The sequence below is a fragment of the Triturus cristatus genome, chromosome 3_1, assembly GCF_964204655.1.
Source record: "Triturus cristatus chromosome 3_1, aTriCri1.1, whole genome shotgun sequence".
NCBI classification, from domain to species: Eukaryota; Metazoa; Chordata; class Amphibia; order Caudata; family Salamandridae; genus Triturus; species Triturus cristatus.
Window position 1 is genome coordinate 995,256,422 of NC_140583.1, and position 17,885 is coordinate 995,274,306.

The 17,885-nt window shown below is 45.6% G+C and overlaps 1 protein-coding gene across 1 annotated transcript in view; it reads right to left on the bottom strand.

Annotated features, from left to right (window-relative positions):
- Nucleotides 1–16,497, bottom strand: part of FCN3 (ficolin 3) — an 89,368-nt gene extending 72,871 nt beyond the window's left edge. Inside the window, exons 1-3 of the mRNA XM_085645679.1 lie at nt 16,332–16,497; nt 15,309–15,449; nt 4,522–4,584 (exon numbers count right to left, since the gene is read on the bottom strand). Coding sequence (XP_085501805.1) covers nt 4,522–4,584; nt 15,309–15,449; nt 16,332–16,434 — 307 coding nt within the window. The 5' untranslated portion in view covers nt 16,435–16,497. The remainder of the gene's footprint in view (nt 1–4,521; nt 4,585–15,308; nt 15,450–16,331) is intronic.
- Between the last annotated feature and the right edge of the window lie 1,388 nt (nt 16,498–17,885).

Genomic DNA, 17,885 nt, shown 5'->3' on the forward strand with positions numbered 1-17,885 from the left:
GTCAGGTGACAAGTCCGAGGTGCATGTAGGAGGAAAGGAAGAGCCTGTAGGTTCCAGTGATGCAGCTGCACTTCCGGGGAAGGGGATGCAGCAAAGTTTCTCTTAGCAGTAGGGTATGGTGATTTAGAGGCAGCGTTTGCTTGTCTGTCGGTATGCCTTAGGAGGGGCTTCTGATTGGCAGGTATATGTGCTGCATGAGTGCTTCGTCACTTTGACTCGGAGGGAGTGTAGATTGCAGGTGGAGGTGGAAGCGCCAACACCATCTTCCTAGGTCATGTGATCTGTCTGACTTTCACTTGTATGGGGCCCAGACTCCTCGCTTCAGGGGCTTCCAGGCAGGAGCTAGGCAGGTCATTACCAGACAGGCTTAGCAACAGACTCCCAGCGAGGCTGCCTGGATCCATGGCTGTTACTGCGAAGCAAAAGGCGTCTAGAACAAGAGCCGTGAATGGGGAAATGTGCCTTGACAATCATTCAGCGTACGAGCAGGGCTTTAAATGGGATTAAAAAAACTGGGGCGGGGCTCTGAAAGGGACGTGGCCGATGTAATTAAGGCCGTGTAAGCAAGGTCAAGCTGAAATTTATGCTTACCTTGGTGTACCACCCCACTGGTATTTAGCTACTTCTGTCATTACATCCAGATATATGACAGCAAGTAACATTACAATTACAACAAGTCAGTACTATTGACTTTGTCAATGGTTGTTAGTTGCATAAGATAAATAAGCAACAACCATGCCTTAGTATAACATATTGAAAATGCTTTAGTTCTGAAATGGTGGGACTGTGAACGAACTGTAATGAGTCTCTTTGAAGTTACATCAAAGGCAGTGAAGAGTAGTGCTGCTGCAGAGGTAAGATTTATTTTTTTCCATGGTGAGTGCAAAAACGGAGAGCCCAATAGGCACCTGTTTCGGCACCTGCTTGTAAGACCCGCCCCACTTAAAGCCCTGGGTATGAGGCATGTGAGTGAGAAGGACAACTTGGAATAACCTTTAGCTTAGACCATAATAGGCATGAGCGAGGCTCGTAGGCTACGACCAACAAGCATTGGCATAGCCAATAGGTCTCGCCTTTGGGACCTTCTAAGTGTTTAGCCATGCAACACTTGATGTTGTTGCACCAAGGATATTGTGCTGGATAACTAAACACTTAGAAGGTCCCAAAGGTGAGACCTATTGGATATGCCAATGCTTGTTTTATACTGTGTGCAATAGAATTTAAAAATAATGACTGTCACATGCACAGTGCTTTCAGTCATTTAGTTAGGACATCGAAGCACTTTAAATGGTCACCACTATTCTACCAGTGCCCCAACCAGGATTCAGTTGGGCGACTGTCTAGTGACACACACACTTTACTTTTTATTTAAGGTATGTGTGCTATATCTTATCTGTATTAAACGTAAGGTGAAGGGAAACAAAATGGTTGCAGAACACTTTGGTTTTAGTTTTTTAAGCCATGTCAACAACATTGTTCCCAGGATCAGAGTTCAGGTAGTTTTTTTCTATGTGCCTCAACCTCTGGATGACCTAGGAAATACCTTGTACGAGGGAGCCACTGTAGCCCCATCAGCAGCACAGCCCAGGACACATCAGCTAAAGACTTGTGTGTGTCCTGAAGCTGCAGCAGCCCAGGCTGACACATCATGGGGGGGGGGGGGGCGGGAAGGAGCATAGCTCATGCCACGATTGAGAAATTACAGAAACAGCAACGTTCCGAGGCTTGCTCACCCAACCAAAATAACAAACAAGACCCGCGGCTGCCAGACGTGCTCTGTGGTGGGGGAGGGGGAGGAGGAACGTTGAAGTCGAGGAAGACGGAGAGGCGGCGGCGGAGCGAGGCACGCGCGCTTGTGCGCATAACCGCACGCTCTATATCTCACTAAAAGCTGTTGTCGGGCTTTTTGAAGGCCACTAACTAAAAGTCTCGCCAGCGCAGTGCATGCGCTGGCTCAGGCGAGACCTAAAAAACATGTCAAACTTTGCATTTCGAATGGCTGATATTTGAGAGAGAAAACCTAGCGTCTCTAATACCATAATAAAAAAAATCCAGGTTACATTCCATATTTATATTCAGCTGTCGCAAGGCTTCTTGCGGTGAGAACAATTCATTTTACAATGCCTTTGACAGATGGCCTCTGATGAAATGGAACTGAACCTCTGGCATGGAGCATAAGTAACTTGATGCTATCGGCCTCGTTATGTGGCAGTATGCAACCAATGTACCATGTCAAGTCAAGACTGCCCTTGTAATCATTTAAAACATAGCAGTGGCACTTGCTTCATCTAGTGGTGGAATGTACTAAATTCAGAGAATCCGAAGTATGGGTCAAGTAAAGTCTAAGGTAACATAAATATAGCTTCAAATTACGGAAGGCCTTAATTGCTATAGAATCACTGGGTGGAATCACTGGGTGGAGTGCATGCGAAACGAGTGGCCTGACGCAGCAAAAAAAAGAATAATATTAATACTGAATAGGGTGTAACTGGTCTGGCAAGAAAGGGCAGTTGCTAAGTTTACCTGCTCTGTGGGGGTTACTTTCTGCACTGATTTCTGGGGATAACTGTAAACATACGTAAATTGCCGGAGGCTGCTCCAAAACCTGATAAACAGCCCATCAAATCAGTGCTTGAAGGGGGCTCACTCAAACAAGCTAATGGCTTAAGGGGACAGACCAGAAGCCCTCTCTTTATATTTCCTACTGCCTGTTGTGCTTTGTGCTGACTTGGACTATGTCACAGCTCAAGCTGTCCATAGTAGGACTAAAAACAAAATCCTAGTGTGTGTTAACACTTAGGGGGAGATTTACAAAATCTCCATGCAACGCAGCGCAGCCACCCGCGAGGCTACGCTGCGTTGCACGACAGGGAGGGGCAGGAGAGCACCATATCTTCAGAGATATGGCTCTCTCCTCCCCTTTCCCTTGCGCCGGCGCTGATTACAGCTGCCGTGCGCCAAGCACATACCTTAGCGCCGTAACGCTAGGGTGTGTGCATGAGTGTAGCATAGGTTTTGTACAGGAAGGGTACCCTTACTGTACAAAATACTATGCTAGACACGAGGCAAAGCTTTTCCCACTTTGCATACGTGCTGCACAGTGCAACAGGCATGCAAAGTGGGAAAGGAAGGAGAAATAAAAGCCTTTCTCCTTCCTTGCGCCTAGTTGAAAAGGGCGCAGTTTTCTCGCACTAAACCCAATCTACTGTTTTAGTAAATTGGATTTAGCGTGAGAAACCTTGGGTGGTTGCATGGGAATGACCATGCACCACCCTTGGTACGCCCCCATGGCGCAAAGCAATGCGAAGCAGCGCAATGCGCTGCTTTGCATTACTTTTACGTTATTTCCAGCGCTAAAGAAGTTTAGCGCTGGAAAGTTAATTAGGATTAAATGGTTTTGCGCAGTTTTGCATCACTTTTGTGACGCAAATACAGCACAAAATCTTAGTAAATCTCCTCCTAGTATGACCTGCGTGCTGCTAATGCTCTCATATTTGATCTCGCCTGAAATGTCAAACTGTGGTAAAGATCAGATGCAAAAATTATTTCATGTACTTTTATTTGGGGTACTTTATAAATATTTAAATAGCTTAAAACAAGTTTCTGAGAGCAGAGAAGCATCTTACTACTACGTATTAGATACGTCCAAGGTGTGCGGGGGACACAATGCACACCGTGGTGTTTATGTTGCTCGGCGCAACGGGTATGGGGGTGCTGCGAGGTTAGCAGTTGCAAGGTTACAAGTAGCGCAGAGTTCATTATTAGGAGGAAAGGAAAAGGTTGAGACGTGCCACCCTATTTACCCAATGCACATTCAGAGTTTCTGGGATAGAAAAATATCTCTGGGCTTGCAGAGGAATTAGGGAAAGGCTTGGAGCAGAGGAGGGTGGTCAACTGTACTACATATAACATAACGTGTATTTGTAAAGCACACGTTGACCCAAGGGTTTCTTTGCACTGAATAACAGATGCTTATTGTTACCCAACCAAATGGTACTTATTTTAGTGGACCAACTGGGATTTGAACCTGTGACCATGAGGTCAAACACGGACCCCTACAGTAGACGCTTTAGTCCACTGAGCCACCAGACTCGGCCTTCAGAAGAGTCGTGTGTGCCAGGGCATTGGTATCTTGTGGCACATGGCTGCCCCAGTCAGCCAGAGAGATGAGTGCAAACCATGCCTAGACATGACCCTCTGCCCGGCAACAGGCAGAAGGCAAAGGTGCCCATTCGAATGTCTGCATCAGTTCTACTCTTATTACTGGCTGCATCAGTGGACCCTTGGACCATCTACCTCCTAAGCACCACATTCCACAATCCTAGTGAAAGGTGCAATCTAGGAGCCACAATATGTCGCAAACCCCACAATTCATCATCAAACAGATTCCGAATCCTGTTTGGTGATGATGTAGGATTGGGCTAGGGACATTGTTTTTCTCTTTTACCAGATGCCCCTTTAATAAATAATATACAATTAATACAATGCTTTTGTGTTTCTAGAGTATGGACATGTACTGACCTTTTTCTCCTTTGGGTCCTTGTGGGCCAAACTTTCCGGGGATCCCAGCACTACCCTGTTCACCTGTGGGAGGAAGAACATTAGAATTTTAAGACTCTATGCATTGTCCTCTTTTAACACTCAATCACGTCCTGCAGCTCTCAGGACAGCAGGCAGCACTAAAAGGATGTGAATGAACTGCTGCCCTCCATCGGTTGACTTACTGATCCCGCCTGCATTAAAGGAACTGCAGCTACTATGCTCTTATGCAAGGCTTTAAGTGGGCCGGGTCCAACCTGTGCTCAGCACCGGCAATTCTGAAAAGCAGGTACTGAGACAGGTCCCTATCGGGCTCTCCGTTTTAGCCCTCACCCACAGGGTGAAAAATACAATCTCAACTCTGCAGCAGTACCACCTTTCACTACCTTTCACGTAACTTCACAGAGACTTGTTATAGTTCTTTCACAGTCCCAACATTTCAGAACTGAAGCATTTTCAATATTATATATGATGAAGCCATAGTTGTTGCTTATTTATCTTATGCAACTAACAACCAGGCGCGCAACACCCATTGGACTCAAAGGGCTTCAGCCCCCCCCGTCGTGTGTGGCAGCCCGGGATGAGACACCTTCCCGGCGCACACACAGCCGCACCCGAGCACTTCACAGGTCTTTTAAAGACCATTTGCATGTTAATGAGGCCTTGCTGTTGTTTCACCCCTTCTAAGAGCCCCTGCAGCTCCACTTTGCCGATTGCTTAAAGATTCAGCGCCCCCCGAAATTTTTTCTTAGCCCCCCCCCGAAATTTGGCTCTAGTTGCGCCTCTGCTAACAACCCTTAGCAAAGCCAATAGTTTTGGCTTGCTGTAGGTGTAATGTTGCTTGTTGTAATATATATCTGGATGCATTGACAGAAGCAGCAAATTACCAGTCAGTGGCATACAACGCCAAGTACAGATTTTTTAGCTTACCTATGTTTAAGCCACGCCCTAATTACATCGGCCACACCCCTTTGAGAGATCCCCCCAGTTTTTTCATCCCGCCTAAAGCCCTGCTCTTATGAACCCCCAAGATCACCTGAGGAGATGCTGCTGCCATGTTGTTGCATAAACAAACCACGCCCAGTTTGCGTTTGAGTAACTAGTGTCAGTACATTCGAAATCCACTTCCTAGAGCTCCTTGAGCCTCTGTACCCCTATCACCTCTGTCATGACACCGCAACAAAACCCAATCTTATGTATCACTACATCCCATGCTACAGAACACCAAAACCTGTTCAGCTCATTCATAACCACCCTAACAATTCATTGAAATGCATGATGAGCAACCACAAACCCCTTCCTGCCGCCCTCTCCTTCTTGTGCTTGCCAATGCACACCACGATAACACACAAGCACCCGCCCTCCTTGATATCCACATTCACAGGCTACATGGTCATCACTAAAACTTGGCTCATCCCCACATCCTCACCCCCTTTGGCAAAATCTTCTTCAATGACACACCACCATCAGTGCTTAATTTGTGAAAAAATAGGTGCCAGGGCCCCTCGTCAAGAGGACTTTGCTGCTTGTACCAGCCATTGTCCCTGCCAGCGCTGCCAATGACAATACCAACATGACTACTAACTATTGCACTCTTACAAATAGGTACAATACTTTTCCAGGCCCCCAAAGTTATAAGAATGGCTTGGGTGGTAGGTATTAGTCATTGTTAATGTATATCGACTGAACAAACAGCTTTTGCTATGCTCATACCCAAATTAGCCAGGCAGCGCCACCTTGTGGCAGACTGTCATAAGCACCGATGCTGACAATTAAGTGAAACTACCAGCTCAAATTGAGCACTGAATTCACAATACACCTACCCTCCTGCACAAAATTAGCCATGGCAGGCCATAAATCATGAACTATACTATAATTCATTGCTCTCCTCTTCATTGCCTCTCAAAAAGAGTAATCCCTGTCCATTCACCTAGAGTCCTCCGCTCACCCTGCCTCATGCAATCTCGTCTTGTTGTTTTTTAGTTCTCGCCTGGCGAAAGCAGCGCATGCGTTGCTCTCGTTAGAAAGGAACTTTTGGAATCAATTCTCCCCGTGGGCTCATGCACGCGTCTGCATGGACAAAGATGGCTGCTCTCGCCATCTATCCAATGCAGACAGCATGCGTGTGTCCGTGGGACAGTGGACAGTCTCACGCTATTTTGTTGTGATAGCTCGGGTCTTCCCGTCGCACACGTGCGCGCATGGCGGCGTGCTTTTAAATAGCGTGGCCTTAGCGCAATCGCTTTCACTTTCGCGCGGCCGCGCTAGTCTCTATTCTTTTTTTTAAAAAAAAATTTTATTGACATTTTTCAAAACAAATAAACATTCATTGCCATGGAATATGTTGAGATTCAGACCATTAATTTGTGCATATTCATTCAGAATCCGACATAACAATACATTGACGTAACAGTAACAGTGGATCCCTTGCTGCCCTCTAGCTTTATCGTGGACTTTCGTAGTGTTTATTATTCTACCATTTATCATCTTTAATCCATTCAAACACTCATGTCTAAATCTGAATTTTCTTTTGGGGGGGTCGCATATATTCCCCCAGTAGGCATTCCATCCTCCCCATATCTGGGTCCATTTTTTGGGGCAGCCTCTATGTATATATACTGTTTTTTCAACGATCATTGTGGTATCCATGTCCCTACACCACTGGGGAAGGGTAGGGGGCTGTCGGGATCCCCACCGCTGAGCTATGTTTCGCTTCGCCAACATCATTCCCAATGTCACCCAGGCTTGCTTTGTACGATTAAGATCTGTGGGTTCCCATATATTAAGGAGGCATCTCCTCCGTTCCTGGAGAGTCGTAATTTTCATCACCTATGAGAGTGTGCGTATTATCACCTTCCAGTACCGGACAATTACGGGGCATAGCCAGAGGGTATGAAAGAGAGTCCCTTCTTCACCACACCGTCTAAGACAAAGCGATGAATCTGTCCGATTAAGTTTATGCAGGAGTGTGCAGGTATAATACGTGCGATGTAGAATTTTTTATTGTATCAGTTTAAGTTTTGATGGTATCCCCACCTCTTTGGGGGATGAAAGTGCTTCCTGCCAATCCGTTTCGTCAAAGTCTCCTTATTCTGTTTCCCATTTAGATTTAAGGGCTTTTAGGGGGTCTGGCTGGTTATTTATTATTTTCCGATATGTTTGGGATGTGGCTTTTTTAGCCAGATGTTCTGTGAGGAGTCTATCTTCCAGCGGTGAGGACTCTGCCAGCCGTGCACCCGGTGGAATCGCAGCCAGGAGTGCGTGTCTAATTTGTAGGTAGCGAAATTGTTTGGTGTCTGCCAGGTCATATGCAGTCTGTAAGTGCGCAAACGTGACTATTTCACCTTTCTTCCAGAGATCTCCGACTCTCGAGATTCCTATCAGATCCCATTGTCGAAACCCCTTAGTATTGCGCATCACACCTAGTCTTTTGGTGTCCCACAATGGCGTGGCCTGTGTTATCTTTTCCTCCCATCCTAGCGCTCGTTGTGCCTAGAACCAGACCTGTATAGTATGTGCCGTTGGGCCCGTGAGGCCATGTCTTCTGTTTTAGTTGTATAGCGCCCTCATAACCCCTCCAGCACCCAGCAAATGGTGGTCCATACGGTATGCCGGATCGTCACCTGCTAGTCTCTATTCTTGTGGCGTTTGGGGTGTGCTTGCCTCACGCTTCAATATTCTCGGCAGCTGTTGGTTTCTATCCCTCTGACAGTCGGATGCCTGGCTTTCTGTGGGCAGATGCTGGCCGTAGGACGGATTATCATACATTAAATCTGTTTCTCCTCACCGCTGCCGATTAACATCTCCTCTTACAGCTGTGATTATGCACGTCGTGTCCTACAAGAGCAGAGCCTGCCAGGAAGGGCAATCCTTAAACAAAGGAAATAGAATGGTGCGTCACATCTAACACACCACAGGGTACCATCCATTCAGGTAGAAATAGCAACTAAATCAGGGTATTACACAATCCAAGTGTCTGAAAGAAGGCGAATTATGTACACACTTGATGTTGACTTCCCCTGGACACGGCCCTGTCTGGCAGGTGATTCACAGTTTCACTTTCAACATCTTTGTTTTCTCCAAGTTACATGTTACAAGACAACAATAGCTGCCCTCTGAAAACAAAAGCCTGTTTGTTTATCACACTTTATACCACCCTCTTGCGGCTTTCAAAGGATACAAATATCAGGCTGTATTATTTGGCCAATTTAATCACTAAGAGGGTCACGCGTGATAACCAGATCATGGTCGAAATCAGCAGCGAGCGTTTCACTAAAACAGCAATCATGACACTTTACCAGCAAAACATGAGGCGCATTCTTAGGCGGCTCTGTCTTATTATGAATGCACATTTATTTGCTTTTCTTATTCATGAAGCTCGTATATGACGTGTTTTGGAGGTGATAATGAAGCACAAACAAGCATGAATTATGGACCGGAAATAAACATATTTTTCCGCCTAAATAAGTGAGAATTGTGTTACTGTCAGGAAAATCTTTGAGAATGTATTCCAGCACCTGTTCCCAACTGCATATATATTTAATTTGAGAGGAACTTTTAATTGGCTTCATCCAAATATTAATCTGGAGGTCAGGAAGGCAGCAGGTACGATGGAGATGAGACGTGATGCCCTAAATCGTTCACAGATGAGCCTTGGGTGTGAAAGTGAGGGGAGAAGGACAATAGATTCGTGCAAAACTGAACACCTCATAAGGTAAAAACATTTAAAAGTTTCATATGTCAACTGCATTTCTTCTTCCATGTGGGTATCTTTGTATGTTAAAAGCACCAGAGAGCTGCTGCTGTGTGGAAGGCAGCTACCATCTTCAAGCTAAGGGAAACATTAAAACAAACTTAACCAGCAGATGCAAATGGGAAGAGATGCATTTCTGACTCTTTGGGGCTGATTAGGAATTGCACGGTACTTGTTTAGGGCATGGGGGTAAATCTGCAGGTGAAATTTAAATTAACGTGCAGTAACATGGCACCAGTACCATGACATTATGTATTGGAATGGGGAATTGGTCTCTGGAGCTGGACTTCCTGGTTGTAAAGCCAAACAGAATTCCCAGTTTTAAGGCATACATTCACACCTGCTCTGAGAAAAATGAGTGCCTGGTAAAATCAGATCAGACACTGGAACGCCCCACCAATCATTATCAGGTGAATTAGAATTCCATACGGTAAATAATAATAATAAGAGTTGGAATGGGGAATTACCATGTGGAACTGGATTTATGGTCACCAAACGATGCAGAATTCTAAATTCCATGGGATTTGACGCATACATTTACCACCTGATCAATGTATGTGGGAGCGTCTGTGTGGGGAGTGGATAGAGGGAGAGGCTGTGGGGATTAGGAAGGAAAAGGGCTTAGAAGGTGGGGCAGGGGGTAGAACTGAATGCGTCCCCACCAGAAATAAAAAAAACAAATCGGGTGACGAGGCTTGACTTCTGCAGCCAAAGTCTCCTACGATTTTACTAAGTAGAATTACTGCCTTTAAAATGGGGTCCGGTGTTCCAACAACTAGGAATACCAGGTGCTTTAATGCTGATCGACTCATGATCCTACAGTAATTCCTCTCTGCCTGACTCATAACCATGGCCCTTTTCTGGAAGAGACAAACAACCAGAGTAGGTAACAAGGGCTGAGAGTTAAAGGTGTAGCATAACGGCCAGAGACGCCTACTTTAGAGCTGGCGGTCTGCGTCGACTCAACAGCCTGTGATTGTGAGCAAATCACGTAACCACCCCGTGCCTAGGAACAGCTCCTAGGGCCGTCTTTCTTCACGTTCCTCTGACTCTGTCCTCTCTTTTCAGTCCCCCCGTTTCTTGCCCTTTCTGTTTCCCTGTTACTTTCTCTCATACCCAAATTTTGTCCCTTTTCTCTGTCTTATTCTCCCCTCTTCTCTCTAATACCATCACACTACGCACATAACTAATATCATTACAATTGGTTTTTTGGGGGGTGTAAACTTGCATATACCACCAACATACACACCAGCAAAACACACTACACCCATACATCCCACCAACACACATCATATCACAACTCACCACTATATTCCACACCATGCCACTACCCTTACGTCACTACTAATCACAACTTGCACACAAACTTTACAGTATAAAACACAACGGCTACATTGCTCTATAACATCCCTTAAAAACATTACAAAAATCTCAGGCTAAACACTTATAAGGTCCCAAAGGCGAGACCTATTGGCTATGCCAATGCTTGTTACATCATTGCCATCTCCACCACATGTATGACCCCCCAGAACACAAAAGCCCAGAGAGTCTTTCTCGTGTAGCTCCCAGTCTCACTCCCTCTTGCTTCAGGTGTCTCCACTCTAATTTACAAACTTGCAACAACCCAATGCTTTTCCTCTCAGTCACCAGCCCCTCATCTGCTCAGCTCAGGGACATCTTAAGGATATTGGAGGACCTGGGCAACCGTGTTAAGGGGGCCCCTATTCAGAACAGCTCTGAATGTATGATCCTATTTAAACTCTTTCATACTCCCTTTGCCAGGTCACTGACACAAGCGCACTCATCCGAATAGTAAATGTTTTTACATCAAATATTCAGGGATAATGATGTGTTTTCAATATTGTAAAACAGCAGCAACTCACTAATTTTGCAAATAATCCCAGCGACACCCTCCCATTTCTCATATGCGAGGTCCTGTTTTGATCTAAAAGAACCTTTTCTGAGGGATGTTCCATGAAACATAAATACAACATTTCTCTGCAAAATATATGTAATAGACTCCAACACATCGCCCACATTAAAAATAAATTCAAGGAAAACAGTATTTAAAACTATCTGTTTAAGAATTATTCAAGGTCATCAGGGCAAGACTCATGGAGAACAGAGCTGGCTCCATCAAGGCGCCCCCTGAAAGGCTGGGGCCCTGGGCCAGAGCCCACTTTGCCCATGCCTTAAAAAGTCTCTGGCTCAGCTGCTCTTCTTTCTCACACTCATCATTGGGGGAACACGATGCAGTTCAATGGCTTCTCCCCCTCCCTCTCCTCAAATGCCAATTTACTGGGCTCATAAATTAAAACTTGACATTCTACAAAAAAACATGGTATCACGATTGCCCAGACAGCCTGGTATCAGCTCTGCTTCCCACAAAAGATAAGAAACATTTCTCCCAGCATACACCTTCTGCTTACACATGCAAGCCCCTATCCCCCCTCCCCTATATCCCCCCCCCCCCCCCCCCGTTGATGGGGCGGTGTGCTGCTCACAGGCGCCCAAGACACCACACTCATCTCCCTCAAAGCTGTGCATTTTGACCGCCTTGAACTTTGCCCTCCACTTGCATTCCCCTAGATCAGCATGCACCAACCTTTCCAAAAAAACGTGAATGGGCCGCGATAAGCGTGTCTGGCATGTATTGTGTTTGGTGAGTTGTGGAGGAATTAAAAAATGTGCTTTGCCGCTGAAGCCTCCAGGGGTACTTTTTATTACCAGTCGAGTAAATACCGTCCACCGAAAGTTTCTCAAATGTGGATGGTTGGTTTTGCTTCCTAAGTTGCCACTCTGCTCTCTGCAGACTTTTGTCTCACCTAGGGATGGACCCCCACAGTTCCTAACAAGGAAAGGGGCTAGGGGGTTGGAGAGAGCATCCGAGGGTCTGGCAGGGGCTGCTCTGCACTTATGTTTTCCTTAAGAGCCAAGCACCTCATGGGCAAAGAGCTGTTGTTGTCAGAGCACATCAGAGCACGCCGGGGTGCTGACGCTCAGGTGCAGCGCTCTCTTTACCTACCTGGGACGACTGAGGGTCCTTACGTGGGTCGTGACTTCCACCTTGCTAGTCAAGGTACCCTGGCCAGTTAGACCACACCAGATCTCGACCAGCCAGGACTAGAAATCAAGGTTAGTCCTGGGGCCCAGATCCCTGTGCTGATGACCCTTAGTGGCTGGAACAGGGCTGTTGACTTCAAGACAGACTCTCCAGGCCTACCAACAGGTGGCAGCAGAAGTCTGTGGCATTCCAGTGGGTTACAGCAAACAGCCCTCTTTGTGTGAATTAAAGGCCGGAGAGATGGAAATTGGCTAGAAGTTTGTGGACATATTTTCGACTAGACATATAAAAGTGGGAGAACGCACACACACGCAAAAATAGGTGCACACACTATCTCTAACGAACCCCCTCGCCCACCACAACGAATTTCCCCAACATTCCCTTATCATAGTAGCCCACTCACCGGTGCAACAGCTTTCTTAAGCGGTCAACCCCCTGGGCTGGCACTAAACAGGCCGCTTTCCTGAAACATCCATAGACACAGAGGGGCAGATTTATCAAACTTTCACACAGTGCAGGAAGCCAACTTGCTGCGCTGCATTAAAGTGAAAGGGCAGGAATGCACCGTGTTTAACATTCTGCAGCTCATTCCATGCCCTTCCCTTGCTCACTGTGGGGCTTACTTATGAGAGGCTTGCTCTGCCGAGTGTCCCTGTTTCTGATGCTCCTGCAGCGCAGAACTCTCAGCCACATCTGTGAGGCCACTCAAAGCCTCTTATGGAGTAATACAAAGAAGTGCAAGTCGCTGCATTGCCTTACTCTGCCCCAGGGAAAATGTTCCATAGGCATTGCGGTGGGTTTTCCCACGCAACGCCCATGGATTTTGACGCTGCCCCCGATTTACTGTATCATGTAAAGCTGGGGCAGTGCCAAAACCTTACACCTTCCCAGAGCAGGCGTAACGAGGAGAAATATTTTGGTTTCTTCTTGTTTTTCCTTTTTCCAACACACAGAAAGAGGAAAACGCAGTTCAGGATTGTTTTTGTGCAGGAAGGTGCCTCGTCCTGCACAAAAACAATTTAGCATACAATGCAGACACCCTCGCACCATGGCGCAAGGGTGCCTGTGTTGGTGCTATGCAGCAAATTGTGCACCAGTGGAGGGGGGAAAGGACAGAAATGCACTGTATTACTTAAATACGGTGGATTCCTGCCCTTTCACATTTGCGCAGGGCAGTACAGCGAGAAGACTTACTGCGCTGCCCTATGCCAATAGCCGATAAATGAGGCCCCGTGTCTAGTAACTGAACACCAGCATTAACACTATTGAGTGCATCTCAGTTAATGGATTATGAAGTCCAAGAGAAGAAATGATTAACCGTGCTTCCTCACTAAGGGTTATTTGTTGGCTTTTTTTATCTATAGCAAGGCTAACAGGGCTTCTTCATGATGACGTCGCATATAAAATGAACTAGGAGCATTTGCTGGATTTGTCACCTGACAGTAAAATAAATATGGACTATATACCACCCATCACCCATCAGTACTGCAGCCTGTTACACTTGTGCTGCCGGCTTCTGCTAAGGGATCGGCTGTGTTAATGGGTGGTTAGGGGCTTTTAGGGTTCACGGAAGGGTAGTGTCAAGGGGTAGTAAGGATTTTTTAGAGTCCAGGGAAGAGTAGCAAAAAGGGAACAAAGAGATTTTTGGGTTCAGGGAAGGGCCGCATTCAGAGGGAGTGTGGTGTTTTTTGGATTTAGGAATGAGTAGGGTAAAAGGGTAGTAAGTGTTTTATTAGGGTTAATAGAATGGTAGCAATAAGGGATAATAGGATTTTTTTTAGGTTCAGAGAAGGGTAGTATTAAGCGGTAGTAAGGGGTTTTTAAGGTGTAGGGAAGGGAATCATTAAGAAGTAGTAAGGGTTTTAAAGTTCATGGAAGGGTAGTGTTAATAGGTAGTAGGGGGTCGCTAGGGTTCATCAATTTGTAACTCTAGGGGTAGCTCGGGCTTTTAGGGTTTAGGGAAAGATAGCGTTAAGGAGTAGTAAGGTTTTTTTAGGGCAATCGGAAGGGTAGTATTAAGGGGTAGTTTGGGTTTTGAGGGTTCAGGGATGAGTACTAAAAGATTATTGGGGTACAGTTAGATAAATTCAAGAATACATGTAATTCGACATGTTTGGAATTGTCACAGGTAATAATGAAGGATGCAACACTATTACTGCAACAATTTCAACTTGACTTTAGTGTAATCGATATTTTAAAGTCAGCTTTATTAGATACAATCATGAACAGCATCATAAAGTCGTATCATGTATAACAAGTGAAAGCTCTTGATGAGGAAATGCCCTACAGGAGCATAGTGTTAAGGCATAGTTACAGAGGTGAAAGTGTGCGGTGGAATTTGTATCGTCCCAATTTCATGAAAGGCATCCAGACCAGGATCACCAGGAAGGTCCAGCAGAGAATCGAGAAGCGTGGAGTGGGAGGGAGGGCTACAGGAAGGGTGAAAATGAGGCGTTCATTCTTAGCTTATGGAACGGTGGGCAGGATGGAGAAATGGCAGCCGCTGGGCCATGTAAAGATGGGTGGGGGGGAGGGGGGAGTGGGCTTCAGTCTCACCCTCGGGTCATTGGGATCTATTTGGTATTCACTTGGCAGCTATGTGGTGATCGATGGGGGCTAGTCGAGGAATGCCGTGTTTTAAAAACGCTACATATTGTTAAATAACCCGATATGCCTATTTCAGGCTTAGTGCAGAGTAAACAATATTCAGGCCGTGTCTAGTTTCTGCCAGGAACACTGAGTGTGATCTTGGACAAATCACTCTTCCTCAACCCAGAAGTTTGTGCATAAGTGGGTCAGTATTTAACATGTTGACATTATATCGACTTGTTTCTAATCTATCAACCTGCCTCTCATAGGAATGTCACCTAGATTTCTGTTACACTCCATCCGTCCCCACTTTCTGCAGCCATCTTAATTGTCCTAGCCATGGATTCCCCTCTTCCTTCTCACCTCTGGGGCCTGGGGTTCCAGGTTCACCCTTGACGCCAGCATTCCCGTTGGTTCCTGGAATCCCTGGCACCCCGGGCATTCCTGGCTGTCCCTGGAGAAATACATTCTTGTCCGTGCCGCACAGGGAAATCCCCTTCAGCTCTGCCCAAGAAACACAAGAAAAGGGAAGGGGTTACACCGCAGAAATCCAGGTCGATGGGCTTGGCTGGGTGCTGCGATGCAGCACGTGGCTTCAATCCTGGGTTTTTATTTACAAAACTGGTGCATTCATTACTGTGTAAACAATTTCATGCATGCAAAAAACTTAAATATGTTGTACAAGGAAAGACTTGGGTACTTGCAGCTTTCAGGGGGTAGCCAGGGATTAGGTCTTCCTTTTAATACCGAGCCCCACCAGCTGAAGGGACATATGGAAACTACCTTTAGAACAAACAGAACAGAATCTACCCTAATAAGAAGGCGAAAATATAGAGGTTCCCACGAACTCATAATCCAGATGGAATGACTGAGTTCAGAGAGACTGGAAGCGGATGGAGACTCCAAGAACTGAAGGAAATAAGGGGACCGTGAGATACCTCCAGAAGGGAAGAGGTCAAAGTATGAAGATGAAAAGCAAACAACCCACTTGTCAACCTACTGATAACATACAGAAAAAAGAATCGTCTGCCCCATTCTGACTGCCAAAGACAGTGGAGGGAGATAAGCCCACAGGAACCCAGAGAAGATGGAAGAATATGGTGGCCCTACTAGAGTCAGAGAGATACAAAGCCCACCCTGTTCAAAGCGATTACCGTCCAGTTGAACTGAGCGAAGAATAAGGAATCTCCATTAAGTGTTAGAATGAGAAGAGATCTCAGGGTTGGAAAAAGAGGGCACCTATCAGTCTAAGAAACATACCCTGGTGAGGATGGAACAAAATGGCGGCTGCTTTGAAGGGAAAACATTGGGTCATTTTCACAGAGAACCTAGCATGTCTGAGGTGAGGTAAACATCCAGCAGGAAAGACAATGACAGGGCACTTACTAGCACAGCAGTCTGACTCAGCCTGGTCTGAAGAAAATCCTTTTGGAATAGAAATTAAAATGAAGATCGCCAACAGACAGGACATTCTTCTGCAAGGTGCCATTTTGTACTCCTTCAAGTGGAGCCTCAAATCCTTCAGTTTCTGTCCAAGGTAACTTGGGATACAACACTACTCTAGTTATATACATATATATGTATAGAAAAGTTACACAATGGGGCACAAAGAGGAAATCAGAAGGGCCAGTCCCAGTTTCACTTCTCTATGTTAAGCATCTATGCTGACTTGCAATCTTGAAATATAAGCAATTGTGTAACTTTCCTTTGATGGTGGAAAAAGGACTTTCAAGGGTGGGGAGATATACTTACAGTGCCCTGGTGTTAATGTGCGACCGCACACCAATATCAGAAAGGCACAGGGCGTGGCCAGCTTATTGCGAAATGAGTCTCTTGCTCAACCCGCTTACGGTCAGGCCTGGGTCAGGCTCAGGGGGTGTCATGTTTCATGTGTTCTCCAGATTTTAGGTTCATGAGAATCCCTATAAAGAAATCGTAATTTAACCATTGGGTCACCGCCTAGCGACTGTTGCCAATTTGTTTTTACAACACTGTATGGGTGGTGCCTGGGAAGAATACTGACGTCAGATCTGGACATAGTACCATCATTTTTAGCAGCCAGTAGCACACAATGTACCCGAAGCAATGCTCATGAAAAGACACACTCTACTCCTTGTACCCCGCTCCACACACAACCCATACGGTGACAGGTCAGTTCCCTGTTTTATTTTCACGTGCTCAGTTGGCTGTAGCAAGAATCTAGCATTAAACTCCGATCATTGAGCTTGCGAAACAATTCACTTTAGAATTTGAAAAAACAAGTACTAGATCTCATTACAACGCGCAAAATGGTCTTAAGCCCACGTTTTTAATACCCCCCTTGACCTGAAGTACATACAGCGCTGATATACTGGAATGGCGCACTTTCTGTGCCATTTATTTTAATTGAATCCTAACAATTCAGGTGTTTATCGACTTTTATCAATGTTGTGTCCTCCTTTCAAGTAATTTGCTAAGACCATCCTGAATAAATTGGAAAATTGGAATGACAGTAACAACATTATTCCCATCACTCAGTTGGATTTGAATCGGTTATCTTCTGCAGTTCATAGTGGAGCAGTTTTAAATCTTGTAACTGGTCGATCACCAGTGGCAGATGCTGTACAATTTGATTGTGCTTTTATTGATTTTTCCAAGGCATTCAACCATTTGCAAGAAGCCTTATTATGGGAGTGTTGGGTCTGTTAGGCGGTTAAATATGTATCTTAGTTGATTTATAACTATTCCCATGGACACACATATCTAATACTGACACATCTATTGCGCCTTCACAGATAGTCTACAATCCAGGGATCAGACATTGTTGCATTCTCCCTCCAACATCATTGAACACTTACATTTAGCACAATTAAACTTTGCTTTATTGGATCTCTGTGTTTTCCCACCTGATCTTGGTGGACTTAAATTTGGAACTATATATCACATAGATGATTTACCGGG